At 39.3% G+C, this 16,345-nt stretch overlaps 1 protein-coding gene across 1 annotated transcript in view; it reads right to left on the bottom strand.

Moving 5' to 3' along the window:
- Positions 1 to 16,345, bottom strand: part of card11 (caspase recruitment domain family, member 11) — a 210,480-nt gene that overhangs the window by 20,338 nt on the left and 173,797 nt on the right. The window contains exons 12-16 of the mRNA XM_028814476.2: positions 14,347 to 14,456; positions 13,899 to 13,948; positions 10,187 to 10,319; positions 3,453 to 3,654; positions 2,048 to 2,174 (exon numbers count right to left, since the gene is read on the bottom strand). Coding sequence (XP_028670309.1) covers positions 2,048 to 2,174; positions 3,453 to 3,654; positions 10,187 to 10,319; positions 13,899 to 13,948; positions 14,347 to 14,456 — 622 coding nt within the window. The remainder of the gene's footprint in view (positions 1 to 2,047; positions 2,175 to 3,452; positions 3,655 to 10,186; positions 10,320 to 13,898; positions 13,949 to 14,346; positions 14,457 to 16,345) is intronic.

The following is a 16,345-nucleotide window of genomic DNA, read 5'->3' as shown; positions in this document are numbered from 1 at the left end:
CATGCAAATGTTATTTTTTGGGGTTTCCAGGTATCTTGCTTTTTTCTACATTGCAAATAACCAGAGGTTTAAACTGATTTTGGACTCTATACCAGGGGTGTCCACCTCTGGTCCTGGAGGGCCACAGAATTTGCAGATTTTCATTCTAACCCTTTTCTTAATCAGTGACCTGTTTTTGTTGATAATTAACTTCTTTTGAATTAATTTTAATTGACTTTCTCTTGAAGACTCCGACCCCTTAATTGTTTCTTTTTCCTTAATTAGCAGCCAAACAAAACATGACCAGCAAACTTTGTCGATCATACAATATCTGAAAATAAAGAAAGATGAAGGTCTCAGGAATGTTGACCTGCTCAGATCCCCAAAACATTTTAGTGGTGCTCTTAGTAAAGAGAAAATCAACAATTTCAGAAATGTATGCTATTACATAATGAGAGCACCAACAAAGAGCAGGTTTAATTAACAACAAGAATTGGCACCCAATTAAGCAGGTGGTTGGAGTGAAAGTGGTTGGAGTTTGAGGCCCTGACTTAGATGGTCTTCTGTTGGCTCACTCACTTCACATTTCATTTCTGTTTGGGTGCCATTTAAGAAAAGAAATGAAGCAATTCAGAAGAACGATGAAGAAACTCAGGGGAACAATAGATGAATTAAAATTAAATTCAAAAGAAGTTAATTAGCAGTAAAAACAGATCACTATTTAAGAAAAGGGTTAGAATGAAAACCTGCTGCCACTGCGGCCATCCAGGACTGGAGTTGGGGTGCCCTGTTCTGTACTGTCCTGGAACAACTGAATATGCTCTATAATGGACCGACATCCTGTCTGGGGTTGGTTCCTGGCTAACCCTACCCCTAACCCTAACCCTAACCCACAACCAACAGCTGCCCTAAACAGTGACATAGAACAGGTTGTTAGATACAATCAGTGTTCTAACTGTGTAGCTTCTCTTTCATTTTACTATTTGTTACATCATGAGTGGAATCTCTTTGAGTAAGCACAACAAAGGAATAGCAACTGGAAAAAATAGTTAAGACACAACAAGCAGAATCTTTGACCGAGGTGTATGTGTACGCTTGTTCAGTTCAGTCAATCTTCCAGGACTGGCCATTCATCCAGAAGTCAGTAATAAGGATGTAGATAGAATGCCATATTGCCTCTCTATGCATTCTCTTAAGTAGCAGACCTACAGTATACTGTATATCACAAGTACATCACTTACTATTTTCATTATTTCTACATTATAAACCCTGGCAGGGTCAGTGCCTAGCATATGGTCTCTTGGTATCTGAACAGTGTTCAATGATCTGGCCACCTTATGCTTTAAAGGTCAGTTCAATAAACACAGTACATTTTTACAGTACAAATCATGGCAAGACTTAACATATATTGTACATTAAGTGTACAAACCCCCTTAGTCTATACAGGACTACAAAGGCTGGAGTCTCACAAAAAAGCATCAGGAGTATGGAGAGAATCAACCAGCCCATTCCAGGGCACACTCAGGCACAATGGTTCATTTCAGAGTAGCCAATTAACCTAATAGCCTCATGAATGGAAAATGTGATAGGAAACCAGAGTACCCAGAGACAAAACCAGACAAATGTCACAAGAATGTGTAAACTCCATACAGACAGACATCAGGCTGACAGCTGGTCTCAGGTTGTTGAATGTGTACTAACCATTGTGCCATCATGCTACCCCTTCTTGAAACAGTGAGACAAACAATTCAAATATATTTATTCATAGAATGTGTTTTCATAGTGAACCACACTTTATGCTGCTTAACAGGAATAGCACTCATTTCTTTATTTCTGCAATTTGATTTGTGGCACAATACAAAATGACTCGTACTGAAGAGGTGCTAGTAGTGTGAACATTAAGATATTCATCATCATCATTTTCATTCTACTTTTTCTGACGATGATCATATTGGACTCACTTTAAGGCACTCAGAGTTGAGTAAATAAAGTGTGCATTTCAAAAGACAAGTAACCCACCTAGCACCCACTAAGCTGGCTTCCCTTCTAGTTTCTAGTGCAGGCTTACCGTCACAGTTTGATTTATAGTGGAGTGTGACTGGTCCAGTACACTTCTGCAGTGTCCAGTGTGCCTCTTCCTTTGTGCTGTTGTCCAGAAGAATCTGCTGGACGTCTCCCTTGATGTGACCTTCAAGCTGCATGTGAAACACAACGTACAATGTGTCAAATAGAAGGTTATGCCATGCTTGCAAACATACTGCCCCTCCATTTTAGTGACAGAGTCCACATGCACCGCTGAAACCTGCTTCTTGTTTTTAACATAGCCAATTAGGAAAAAATGTGTTACTTGGTTTCTGCACACCCTTATCCAATTTACTGCTTATATGGCCGGAATGTAGGCACTGACATATGTCTGCACACAAACACACTCATCATCAGCTGGCCTTTAATAGACAGGAACCATTAAAAATGGTAGCAGATCAGCAGTTACTTTAGAATCAAAAAGTTTAACTTGCACACAACTCAGGAGGGCATGTGAAACAAAACAGCCATCACACAAGGCAAACAGCAATAAAAAGCACAGTGCAGCCACCTACAAAAGTCACAGTCACTCACTTGACTTGTCTCCCCAATGCCTCCTGGCCCCCTTTAACAGTAAAGTTTATACAGTACTTGCCCATACCATCTTTTTAAGGACAACTTTCCTTCCAACCAGTGGACACCTAACCTTTCTAGCCTTCCAGCTAAATCTCCCTGACTTAATGGAGGTTGGAACAGGTTGGAGTTTACACCAAAATTCATTCATTTGCTACACTTCGTGTAGTGTTACACGTTACTGCATCCACCGCCATTAATTCTGTTCCAAAATGGCATATTGCCCAGACTACCAGTATAAATGCACGCCCAATTTTACGGTAACTTGCTGTTCTTCCTTGGCAAGGCTGACCTCATCCCAGTCCCCACCTCATGTTCACAGGTCCAGGTGCAACCCCAAGCCATTTTTGGGCATAAAACTGTTTGAAATGGTGGCACTTTGTTTGCCAGATGCCACTCATTTGCCCAGCTTGTAAAGCACTTCTACTCAAACATTATATGTTCAATTATAATTTTCAACATTGTGCTTCTTTTTGAATACTATAAATGTAAATTATTGTATAGCATGTTGGGCACATATGTTTAAGAATATTTAATAAGAATAAAAGACAGAAACTGAATTGAAGTTACTGTAAATAGAATGGTAGGAGCCATAAACATGGGACTTACAAGGCCCTCACCTTATCTCATAGCATTTTCTTGTCCCCTCTCTCCTTGGCTAATTGACAGTGAGAGTCAAAAGGGCTTTGGACACCCTTGGAAATAACCAAAGACCCTAAGCTGTCTCTCTAAGGTTCTCATACTCCAGAGTGGTAAATGTTTAAGACCAAAAGCTTTGACTCTGCCACCCTTGTCTTATTGGCACCGAGTTTCCTCACCATTAGGATGTGAATGCCTTCTTTCAGACCTGCTCTGTCGGCACTTGAGCCAGGCTGAACAGAAGAAATGAATATGCCGCTGTCATTCCCTCCCACTAAAGTGACTTCTGAAAGCAGGTTGTCTCCAAGCAGCGTGACCTCCTGGACCGGTCTCATCGTGTTGCTGAAGCGACTGAATGAAGTCACTGAAGGACGGAATGGTCTGGAAGAAAAAAGTAGTTATGAATTAGACTATTTTTCCTGAGGTATATGTATGTTTTATGTTAGTTTGTATCAAAGAGGTGGTCTTCCTGGGAGGAGTTCTCACATAAATATAGAAGTAAACCAACATGACACCAAGCACAAACAGTGATTTTTGTCCTTTGAGAGACAACAGTGCCCTGGGGTTAGGGTTAGGGAAAAGACAGGGTTCCCATAGGCTCTGTCCACAATGCTGCAAAAATCAGCTGTTTGTTTCTGGTCTTATGGGTCTTAAAAGGCACAGGCCATCAACATCAATTTGTTTGGGGCTTTTTAATCACTGAGGTCTCCTCATGTTTTAAGCCTGTTGGAAAATGTGTTTTGAGTAGTTTTATCCCAGTTTTTTCACCTTTTTTCTCTCTCCCTATTCTGTCCATACAAGTCAGTCAGTCAGTCATTGTCCAACCTGCTAAATCCTAACACAGGGTCACGGGGGTCTGCTGGAGCCAATCCCAGCCAGCACAGGACACAGGGCACCCCACCGCAGGACACACACACGAAACACACACAAGGGACAATTTAGGACCACCAATGCACCTAACCTGCATGTCTTTGGACTGTGGAAGGAAACCGGAGCACCTGGAGGAAACCCACGCAGACACGGGAAGCGAACCCAGGTCTCCTACTGCGAGGCAGTAGTGCTACCACTGTGCCACCGTGCTGCCCTGTCCATACAAGTTAAACTTCAAATTAACCTTAGGGTTGGGATTACCTAATTTAAGATTCGGGTTGGTTTTAGGTTCAGAGACCCTATTCTCAGTTATTTTTGGTGTGTGTTGGTTAAGGTTAGGATTTAGGGTTAGGGTTGGGGTTGAAAGTTTGCCGCAGAAGAAGTGCAGCACTGCTGTAGTGCGCATAGCTGGTCTTCTTATAAAATGACTGAATCTCATAAAATTGTGTTTTTTATTAGAATATGAAATATGCTATTTTACAATGTACATGCAATCACAAGACACAGATCAATGCTCGACACCTTTCTTGGCTTGAAAAATAGATGTATTCTGGACCTTTTTAAGTTTTTATTTTCTGGGGTGTTCCATGCTCCATGGGTTACATTATAAAACACCACACCCGACTATGTATTTTTTTAAATTTATAGATAATATTTTAACTTTACAACACAATTTCACATGGCAAATGCATATATATCACAGAAGAAGAAATAACTTGAACTTGAAAAATACCAAACTTATCCTTTAAGTGACTACAGAGGGAAACATAGTAAGTCAGAAGTGTGGACTCAAGTGATAGCCTTGGGGAATAAAGTCCTAGGGTCTAGTCATTGCAGAAATTATCAATATCATGTCAAAATATAACGTGTTCTGACCAGAGCTAGATTCTGCCCTTTACCTGAAACTGGACAGACAGGTTTCGATCCCATCACAACTAAACTGGATAAAATTGATTTGATATCGGACAGATGTCAAAATGTAACAAAGAGAAGACAGGAGTGGTTGTGGCACTCAGCTTTGTGTCCTACAAATGGTCATACGGCTCCAGGTAAACACCTCTGCTGTCTTGATGACCTGTTTGCTTTCTCTTATATATTCTAATATGCTGATTTCAAAGGGCTCAGAAAGCAGTGCTATTCAGTATGAATCCACACCTCTCTAGAAATCAGAAAGTGTTAGTTCTTGTCTCCATAAGCTCTTCGAGTCAGGCACCGGCTTTCTGAGAGCAAAAGAGGTTTTCTCGGTAAGGAGGTTCTTCAGATTAAGTGTTCACAAGATGCCGAGGGCTGTGAAGGCTTACTGAAAAACAACTCGTTTGACTCAGGAGCAATAAGTCATAAGCCGCGAAAAGAGGCTTAAAAGTTTATTATTCAAGCCAGCGCCGGACACAGCTTTTTAACTAGGAAAGAAGGCCAACGTTCAATAAATTTCATATCGCTGTTTCCGATCTTAACACAATGTAACAAGGAAAAAAACACGTGAAAGTGATTAAAATAAATGTTCACAAAATTTTAAATGTTTTCTGTTTAAACAGGTGGCGCAACTGAACGGTACTTTGTAAGAAAGCACAGAAATAGTGAAATACTTCACATTAGACTCTTTTTGAAAGAACTCTCGAGAATGTAAGGAAGACAAATGAGTATGGAACTTTATTTTTTCACCAGGAGATTACACGAAAGCCAAGCAGACATACATGGGGAATGAAATGGGACAAAGTAATCAAATTCCATATATCTGCATTTACTGAACCGTGATTGCAATGTAGCACATTGTGAAATGACTGCAAATGTGCCGATATAAATTTGTCATCATTTTTCTGTCATTTATTTTAATTATATTTGGCTCACTTTATTATCTCATTGAAACAAATGACATTAGATATATTATAGACATGCTATACTGTGTTTCTGGTAATATAAATATTCACTTATTTGTATTATGCCCATTAATACAACTTTATCACTGTTTCAATTGCTGCTGGCTGATATTCCCTCTGCTGGATGGGTACAAATGTTAGTGACTCCTGCTGTTTTTTTTTTTTTTTGCTTTTGTCTTTCTTCAGCTTTCGTTCTTCACTGTGTATGTGAAATCAAACCCAAATACCTGGGTGAAGTATAATTCAGTTGCTGCTTCAGCTCTCTTAGAGTGAAATCATAGCATTCTCCTGTAGACTTAGACTGTATAGGCTTCAACATTAATTGACTGTTAGATTTAAATATTGATATTCAAAGCTATGCTTATATTTCAAAATGTACAATCTAGTCTTTATTCCATAATATGTATTATACAGAATATTGGGGCTGATCTACCATCAGGGTATTCTGGGTGCGTGCCCAGGGAACTGTGATGGTAAGTAGCCTTTTCACCAAGACCACTCCCCTGCTTGATGAAATGAGCGAATATCCTTGAGTCTAAATAATCATGGAGTAGCCTTGGGGTGATGATGCAATCAAGTCTCGTGCCAAAATTAAAAGTGAGAAATACCACGCTGCATTACCCAGGGGTCTGTGGGGGGTCTTAATGTAGCACAATTATATAACAATTTTGTTTTTTCACTTGATTGGTGCACCCTTCACTGGTCTCCTTGGATGGAAGCTTGGTATGCACTCCACGCAGAATGTGCAGAACACACATACACCCATTCACACACATACTGCATATATCTCTTGTAACAAATTGAGGCGTGGTCCACCTCTTGAACCCTCAGGTACCACTCTGAACACCAGGTGAATGTATAATTATTATTTATTTTATAATTAAACTGTGCACCAAGCACCCTCCACTCCACACTCATATAAATCACAAATACTCTCAATACTACAAATCCTCCTCACCTAGACACTTCGCCCTCCTACCTCCCAGCTCAGCTCAGTGTCTGGGCTTTCCCACAGTCCTTTTATATCCCCTGACCCGGAAGTGGTTCCTGGCCAAACCCACAAGTCCTTATTCCCTCCGGGTCAGGGTAAACAGTCCTTTCTTCAGCCCGGGAGCACGTCGTTCCTTCCTGTCACGTGATGATGACGCACTCCCGGGATATAGGGCACATAAGAGCCCACTAGCCCCCCTACAGCGACTCCCGGTGGCCCCCAAGGTATCCAGCAGGGCTGTGTATACAAACTACAAAGTCCATGAGGCCCTGCTGGAACTCGGGGCACCATCATGCTGTCCGGAGGGCTCCTCCTGGCGGCCTGGGGGTGGCGACCGGAGTCTGTCCATCACACTCTCTATATATAAATTCCACAACAGAACTACTTAACGGATTTAGGCCAGGTTTTTATCTATAATTTGCTTGAACATTCCAGTTGATTTTGCGACTTCTGTCATCGAGCTATGTATCATAGTTCGCTTGTGGTACTGATTTATTTGTGCGAAACTGAGAGATGCGCAGCGGGCCGTGTTCCCTCCTGGGCGGGTCCCTCCTCAGTCACATGCCAGCCTTGGGTCATTCCTTACCTCCATTTAACTAGAGAACGAGAGATCTACTTAATGGATTTAGATCGGGTTTTTTTCTATAATTTGCTTGAACATTCTGGTTGATTTTGTGACTTCTCTCATTGTGCTAAGAATCATAGTTTGCTTGCAGGAGTGATATATTTGTACTATTCTGAGACACAGGCTGCGGGCTGTCAGGTGTGGAGAGCCGGACGGGGCCTCCTCACTGTCCTGTTTCACTACTACATAAGCGGAGCCACGGGGGACGTTTAGTTTTATATAAATGTGTATGTATACAGTATGTTCTTTATACTCTGTCCTACAGGATTGTGTCTTATTGCCATTTCTTTATGTGCTGTACTTGGAATTTCACATGTGGATTCTATAAGAATAGCAAGGTTTGCTGATGACGCCACTCTACTGGGTCTTATCACAAGATGTAACACATCTGTGTACGCTAAGGAGGTAACAGAACTTTTCAAATGCTGTAGCTTTATTAATCTGTAATAAAGTGTCACTAAACAAAATAACAGGTGATGGACTTTATGTAAGGCAAAATATCACTCTCAACTTAATGTATCAAGTGCCAGTTTGGAGTAGTATTAGGTAATTTAAAGGTCCTGTGCACCATCATTTCTGTTAGTCTAACATGGCAGGACAACACATCGGGTACAGAGAAGAAAGCTTAGTACAAACTGTTCTTTCTGAGACAGTTAAAGACGTTCAGAGCAATGACTACTTTCAACAGATCTGTTACTAAAGTGGATTCACTTTCTCCATTGCAGTTTGGTATGGCTATCTCTATGCCAAAGGCAGGAAGCAGCTAAAGAAAGCACAATGTACCATTTGTAAAATCACTGGTCATTTCCTTCACCTGTGGATTAATTCTGCCCTTGAAAACTGAACTGTAAATCCATTCAGATCTTTCCTGACCTTTTTGTCACGTTCCTCTTGTCTGATAAATGGTCTGAGATAATCAAGTCCAGGACTCCTAGTATTTGCAACAGTACTATATATATATATATATATATATATCTCCAGAAGCTGTAATGTGCAAGAACTTCTTATCTTAATAGGAGTCATCTAAAATAACTTGATGATTACATCTAAGTGTGCTTATGTTGAATTTTCTGTTGGTGGACTATTGGGAGATTATAGTTCCTGCTGTCTCCTCTGTTGTATGTTTGTATCAAATGTGTTATTTGCACAAACATCACCAAATCAAAAAAAAAAAAAACATATGCTGTATGGCAGTACAAGTTTTCCTTTTGGCAATACTGTATCTGTTATTTCATATGAACATGTTATCAAGAATTCAGCATCATGCTGATATGGTTTGCATCTCTGTCTGGTCGCCGTCTTTTGGAGTTTCCTCTTTTTTCCCTTTGTCCTCATGTGTTTTCCTCTGGGTGCTCCCAGTTGCCCTCCCACATTCCATAGTCATAGATAATCTCTATGTTGCCAGGATAGGCTCAAGCTCTCTGTGACTCGACCATTGGATTAAGTGGATTCAGAAAACAGATGGATGGATGCTATTGTGAAGTGTAGTTCAGAAATAATAACATCTTGAAGTCATATTTTAAATAGAAATCAGATTTTATGGTATTATTGCTCTGGTACATAGCTAAAGGATAACTTTAGACAGAAAGCTACAGTATGCATAAAGATTTGAAAATAGTGCTCTCTTAGGTGAAGTAACAGTTGAACGATAAAATTAATTAGATTCAAGAAATACAGATGCAACACATTAAAAGTCAATATACTTATTAAGACTAGTTTGAAAGGCAATATGCAGTTGATCTGCAATTCATTCAACCCCACCATCCTACCCTAAATCATGCACTTTCATTTACTTGTTACAAGAATTAGTCTAATAAAGACAAGCTGGACACAGAAGAAACTGTAACTGAAGTCTTCCACTTTATATTATGTATTATGTTGGATGTTTGGCATGATCACTGTCATGGATGAAAAGGTTTATTGGAAATCATGCAGCATGCTCTGTGTTTCCCCGTTCTTCATTTGCATACATTAGAATTTAAATCAAATATATATTAAACTGTTAAATCAGAAAATCATTCATTACTATTTCAGTCACAGTATAAAATGAAAAATATAACAACTTCCAGCCCTAATAAATTAGGCTAGCACTGTGTGGAACATGCTCCATATGTTATTTCGCATATTGTGATATTAGCAAGTAAAGCCCACTTGCTATAGAAGCAAGCAGATTATTTCCCACATTATTTAAAGTGCAAATTACTTTCATACACAATGAAGCCAAGAATTTGTTTGCCCAGGATGACTTAAACAATTTTCATTATAATTTATAAAAAAACTCATTCCCGAAAGTCTGAATTTACGTTGTGTCATCTATTAATCCCCAACGGTGTTATCTCTGTCGACTAGTGAACACAAATGTAAGACTCCTATTAATACTGGTCATGGCTGGTTGGCATTTTGTTGCTTTACTCACTGTGAAAACTGCTATATATATATATATATATATATATATATATATATATATATATATATATATATATATATATATATATATATGTAAATATTTTTATAACTATTTAAGCAGAAATACAGGAGAAATTAATTTACCTTTCAAGTGAAAATTTCCGAAAAATGCTATTCATTTGCTCCATGTCGTAGGAATCAAGGCCTTCAGACTGATGTGAGGAGGAAGAGGAGTGAATTGATGCTGGTCCACAGGAAATTCTGTCATGTTCTTCATCTTAAAAAATCAGAAATGTATCATTTGTCTTTGTATAGAGGCTTATGTACATACTTTAAAGTACACGACCTGAAGAGTGTAAGCCACCAATTTTTGAAATAGGAACTTATAATAATAATATGTGCTAATACACCAAACTGATTTTGTGCTAGTTATTTAGATTTTTATGAATTTACATTATCATCATTATTATTATTCTGTGTTTCCTAGTAAGGGACATGGTAGTAACATGCTGAGCTGCTCTGACCAGGTCTTCCTATCCCCATAAATTTTCTTCAGACCATTCCGAGCAATACCTAGACTCTCCCAGGCCAGGTGATAGATATAATCCATCCAGCATGTCTCTGAGTAGCATGTTTCCTGGTAAACCCTTTGTAGGAGGTGCCAACTTACATCCTAAGTATAGGCACAAACCATCTGAATTGCTGTCTCTCAATGCATGGAAGCAGTGGTTCTACCCCTACACGAGGATGGCGATGTACAGTAGAATCACTGGTACATTAGAACTTTTGAACAATCTAGACGAGAACGAGCCATTCAGCCCAACAAATCTTGTCGGTCCTATTCACATAGTTCCTCCAAAATAACATCAAGTTGAGTTTTAAAAGTCCTGAAAGTCCTACTGTCTACCAGACGACTTGGTCTCTTATTCTAAGTGTCTATGGTTCTCTGTGTAAAGAAAAACTTCCTAATGTTTGTGTGAAATTTACCCGTAACAAGTTTCCAACTGTGTCCCTGTGTTCTTGATGAACTCATTTTCAGTCCCTGGAAAATTTCCCTTTATAATTTTAAACACTTCAGTCATGTCTCCTTTTAATCACCTTTTGCTTAAACTGAAAAGGCTCAGCTCTTTTAATCTTTCCTCATAATTCATCCCCTGTAGCCCTGGAATCAGCCTAGTCTCTTTTCTCTGGAATTTTTCTAGCGCTGCTAGAAACCAAAACTGCACACAGTACTCCAGATGAGTGTGTTATAAAGCTTGAGTATAAGCTTTTTTCTCAGTTCTCCACTACAGACTAGCACGGCATTAATAAAACTAAAGCCGCTGTGCCAATTTACTCGTCATTTTCATGATCACCTCTATTGTCACTTTGGACCTTTCATGGAAAAAACCCATTCTATTCTGAGAGGAGAACTTGACCTTAGATTGGGAGCTGCTGATTCTCATCCCTACTATGTCACAGTCAATTTTGAACTGTTCCAGTCTGATGAGATTTATGTGTTCACATGTTGATAGTAAAAAATGTTACACAGTACAGTAAAGTAGGACTGGATGTATTTGCAGCAGTGAAAGCTACACAACCCCACTGTGTAGAAATTGCAAAAATGTTTCTATGATGATTTGGACAGAACGTAATGCATAGCCTAATGCCAGCAACACATACTCTAAATGTATTACATGCTTCAAAACTTTCCACCAAGATGAAATAGCAGCGTTAGAATGTTGAAAAGTTGGAAGTTTGCTAATAGGAAGGCTATGTTGCTAACTGTGACATGTGTGCTAGCTTCATTTGCTATAACTCAGTAAATGTATCAACTCCTCTACATATAAAAACTTCTTGCTTGATACATTAAGTTCAAGAGCAATCCTTCTCCATGCACTGTACCTTTCAGACAGGTTTTAAAGTCTTTAAATTGTTTGTTGAATACTTCAGGGTGTGCTTCTACTAAAACAACTAGCTGTTCAAGCTATCTCATACTAAAAGAAAAAAGATCAGCAAGCACCTGGTTTGTCTCTCCACTGCAGCATGATAGGAAAATGGTGAAAAACAAAATTTTTGGTGGAAGATTCTGTAAGCTATTGTGATGTGTGGGATTCACTGCAGATGAAAAGGAAAACTTACTCTCATTGAAAAAGCATTGCATTTCCAGATTGCCGTTATTCACATACTACCAACATGTGAATGCAGCATTAGATTCAAAAATTGGATACTTTCCGTCCCTTAGCTGTGCCTGGATATCCCGTCTCTGAAAATCATAAATATGAGGGGAGGCTCCTCCAGGATCATATAAGATTTTCCACTTCACTTCATCAGCAAAAGCTCTTCTAGAAAAGCTGAGGAGTTTGATCTCTTGGTAAATGAAACACATCCTTTTGCCCCCGCTTTTAAAAATGGTGACCACTACCCTACTCCCTATTCACTGCCCCTGCCTCCCATGCTAAGCCAAAAAGACATGTTAGCCAAACACACCCCCAAAAAATCCATAACTTTCAGTATGTCTGGTCAAATATCATCCACTTCTGGAGCTTTTAAATCTCCACAGAAACCACATTTAATAATAATAATAATTCATTACAATTCCAGTAGGAGAGACCACCAATAACACAGCCAGTGACCGCATGAAATAAGGCGTGCATAACAGGCCTCACACTCAGTTAAAACTTTCTTTTCTAAAGCATCCTGAACACTTCTGTGAAATATTAATAAGTTTCACCTTCAGTTATGATAAGCCTGCTACAAAACACACTGCTGTCTACGTCATTTAGTTATTTTATCTGAGGAATAATCATATGAAAACAATCCAGGAATTTTCAGAAGTTGAACAAATTTAATTTGTTTCAAGGAGACACTGGACATATCAAGCACTAAACATTACAATCTATTGACTTAAAAAATATGCAAACATTTGCATTTTTGAAGATCCAAGGATTTCAAGTAAAAAAGTTCTTTATAAGTTACAGTAACTTTGTTTGGAATTATTCTTTTACTGGCAACTACGCATATTCACCACGCTGCTGGGTGCCCATTGGTGGGACACGGAATGGATGTTATGGGCAAGTCCTCGGAGGTTGTGACCTGGGTACTGAGATGCACAGATATAACAGATCTTCCAGGGTAATCTTTCCCTATCTTTTCCTTATTCAATCACTTGGTAAAAAAAAAAAAAAATCTCCATGCTACATTTTGTTGTGTATTGACTTTTGATTTTCATCCTTGACTTAGCAAGTTTCTTTGACACACAGATTTCTTTGATCTCCTGGTTTTCACCAATTTCTGCTTTCACAACCTTCTCCTGGTTACCACAAATCTCATCTGCCCTGCAGACATAACAAACTTATGACCATGTATTTCCAAAGCATCACCATGGTGATGCGCAGTAATTACTGTCCGTCTTCAAATAAATTTGACATTACACATTTCAGAAATCAAAGAGTTTTGAAATATCTTCTTACCCATGGCTTATATTTTTCTTCCGTTAATTGGGGAAATAGTTTTCACTGGAAAGTATGCCAGCTGCTCAACACTCGAATGCATTCGCTGCCAAATCAATGCTAGTACCTTTCCGCACCTATTCACTGCTTGTCAAGCCTCCTTCATAATAAGATTGTCTTTTACGCAGAAATTGCTTGGTTTAGCACAAAGAGGGTTCTGAAAGCTTTGCTCTTATCCCATGGTCTCGCTGCTGCCTCTCTGCCAAGTGGATATTGTGCCACATCTGCTCTAATGCTAATACAGGTGGATGTGTTCCTCTCATTAAGTGGTTTGTCCAGGCTTACTCAATTTATAGCAGAAGTTCATGGCAGCATTATTACAATAGTGCAAAACAGACAGAACACAATTACAGCAGTTTGCTTACCATAAAAGGAGTCGATGTTATCTCCACTGTCTCCATCAGTATCCAAAAAGCTGGAACAGACAGAGAAAGGAAAAATTTAATTGCAAGCAGTTTATATATAATCATCCAAGAAACAAACTTAGAGATATTGCTCACCAGATCCTGTCAAAAGGCACAACACCTAAAACAAATTAAGTTCTACTTTAAAGAAAAATAGCTATTTTAATTACAATTTCAATCAATTCAGGTCTTTACAAAATAATCCCAAATTTACAATTTACAAATGCTCAAGTAGTAATCTTTCTGGCTTGTATTACATTATAAATGTATCTAAAAATGACTAGAGGTAGCAGTACGAATATCTCTATATTAGGTTTGTCAATGGCAGCTATAGGAATCGTCACGCTCTCCGTCTCCAGTTCCCCCATACACAAATTCAAATGTATTCATTGACTCTTCCTTGCATTACCTTCTTGGCAAGGTATCGTGGTCACCTTCCTTATTGCGTCTTACAATGGAGTCATTGCCAGGAGGTTCGGGTATAGTGGACATGATGCTGTCGTTTCGAAACCTCGATGCCTGTGATTTAAAGGATAAATACATAAATCTACAGTCAGTATTGCTTAGTTACATTAACTTCCAGGACTTGGAAGATCATCAGAAAGCTAATTTTCTATAATTAGCGTCAAATCTGAACAGATCATAAAACATTATAAAGTGAGGGAAATTCCTTCCACAGCACTTCTTCAATTTGGTCTTTAGCAATGCACAGAAATACAAGCCACTGCTATTTCTTTAAGAAATACACTGTGTGAATTAAACATTGCAGTAATAAACATGACAAACAGTTAAAATCACAGCAATCATAAGGAACACAATCTTGTCTTTGTTCCAATAGTAAAATTAATAAAGAAAATATGCATACATGAAATTGCATAAATAGAGTAAGAAAGGATTAAAGATGTCACAGTTTATCTATACTAATAAAAGGCAAAGCCCTCACTCAATGACTCACTCATCACCAATTCTCCAACTTCCCGTGTAGGTAGAAGGCTGAAATTTGGCAGGCTCATTCCTTACAGCTTACTTACAAAAGTTCAGCAGGTTTCATTTTGAAATTCTACGCGTAACGGTCATAACGGTCGACAACGTCCGCCATGTTAAACTTTCTTATTTATGACCCCATCTTCACGAAATTTGGTAGGCGGCTTCCCTGCGCTAACTGAAACCGATGTACGTACTTATTTCGGTGGTATGACACCATTGTCGGCCGCCATATTGAACTTTCCAACGGTCTTTGTTACTTATGGGCCCATCTTCAAGAAATTTGGTACGTGGGTTCCCAACGCTAACTGAATCCTACTTACGTACATATTTACGTCCACAGTCTGCAGCTCGGTCACCGTGTGAGGCGGCGTTGGGTCCCCCATCCCCACACCTCCCACGTAGTTGGCTGCCTGCCTATATAAGGCTGTCCGTCGCTCCGGTCTCTTCATTCCCTTCCTTGCTTTGCCACGGTATTCACGTCTCCCTGCTGATAACTGAAGCCTTTTTATTTAATCCACGGCTTCTCCGGTGTTTTATTGTTCAATTATTACGACTACAGTTATTGTGTAGGTATTTTAGACTTAGTTTACATTGTTCACGTACCCATTTCCTTTATCGTTCCAACCATACCCCCATTAACATGTCTATCGAGGTGATCACCATCGATCAAAGAGCTGTCACTTACCGAGTGGTTTCCATGCCCGGAGATGGCGCCTGCCTTTTCCATTCTCTGTGTTACATATTGCACGGCCATATCAGGCTCACTCTTGATATCCGGAGGAACATTGTGTCTTATGTATTGAATGACTACGACAGGTTCAAGGTGTGGACTGATGACGGTACAGGAGATAATTATACTACACAGGAGCACTATATGAGTGAAATGCTTTAGCCCTTCACCTATGGTTCTGCATGTGAGTTGATGGCTGCCGCTGAATTGTTTGGTTGTCGCTTCAAGTGCACCGAAATGGCCAAATATTTTACACCTTTGGACAACCGCCAATGCCTTATAAACATCTTAGATTCACAGGTGACGATTTGAGTAGTGGACACTTTGATGTTTATGAATGTTTAAACTCTTAAAAGCTGGATGCGAAGTTATCGATAAAATCCATTTCAATTCAAACGCCTCCAATTTCCAGTAAGGCTCTGCTTTGCAATGACAATTAATAAGTCTCAGGGACAGACCCTACAAAAGGTTGGCATTGATTTGAGGCAAGATTGCTTTTCACATGGCCAACTATACGTTGCATGCTCAAGAGTAAGCTCAGCGCACAGCTTGGTCATATTACAACCGGAGGGTCGAACTGACAACGTGGTATACAAAGAGATCCTTAACAAATAATTATTGGTATATTTTCCCTCAGTTTAAAAAGGTTTACTTTTCTTCTTAATAAAAATTTTAAAGCAGTACTTCGCCT

The sequence above is a fragment of the Erpetoichthys calabaricus genome, chromosome 11 (genome assembly GCF_900747795.2).
Source record: "Erpetoichthys calabaricus chromosome 11, fErpCal1.3, whole genome shotgun sequence".
NCBI classification, from domain to species: domain Eukaryota; kingdom Metazoa; phylum Chordata; class Cladistia; order Polypteriformes; family Polypteridae; genus Erpetoichthys; species Erpetoichthys calabaricus.
This window is presented reverse-complemented; position numbering and strand designations above follow the sequence as displayed.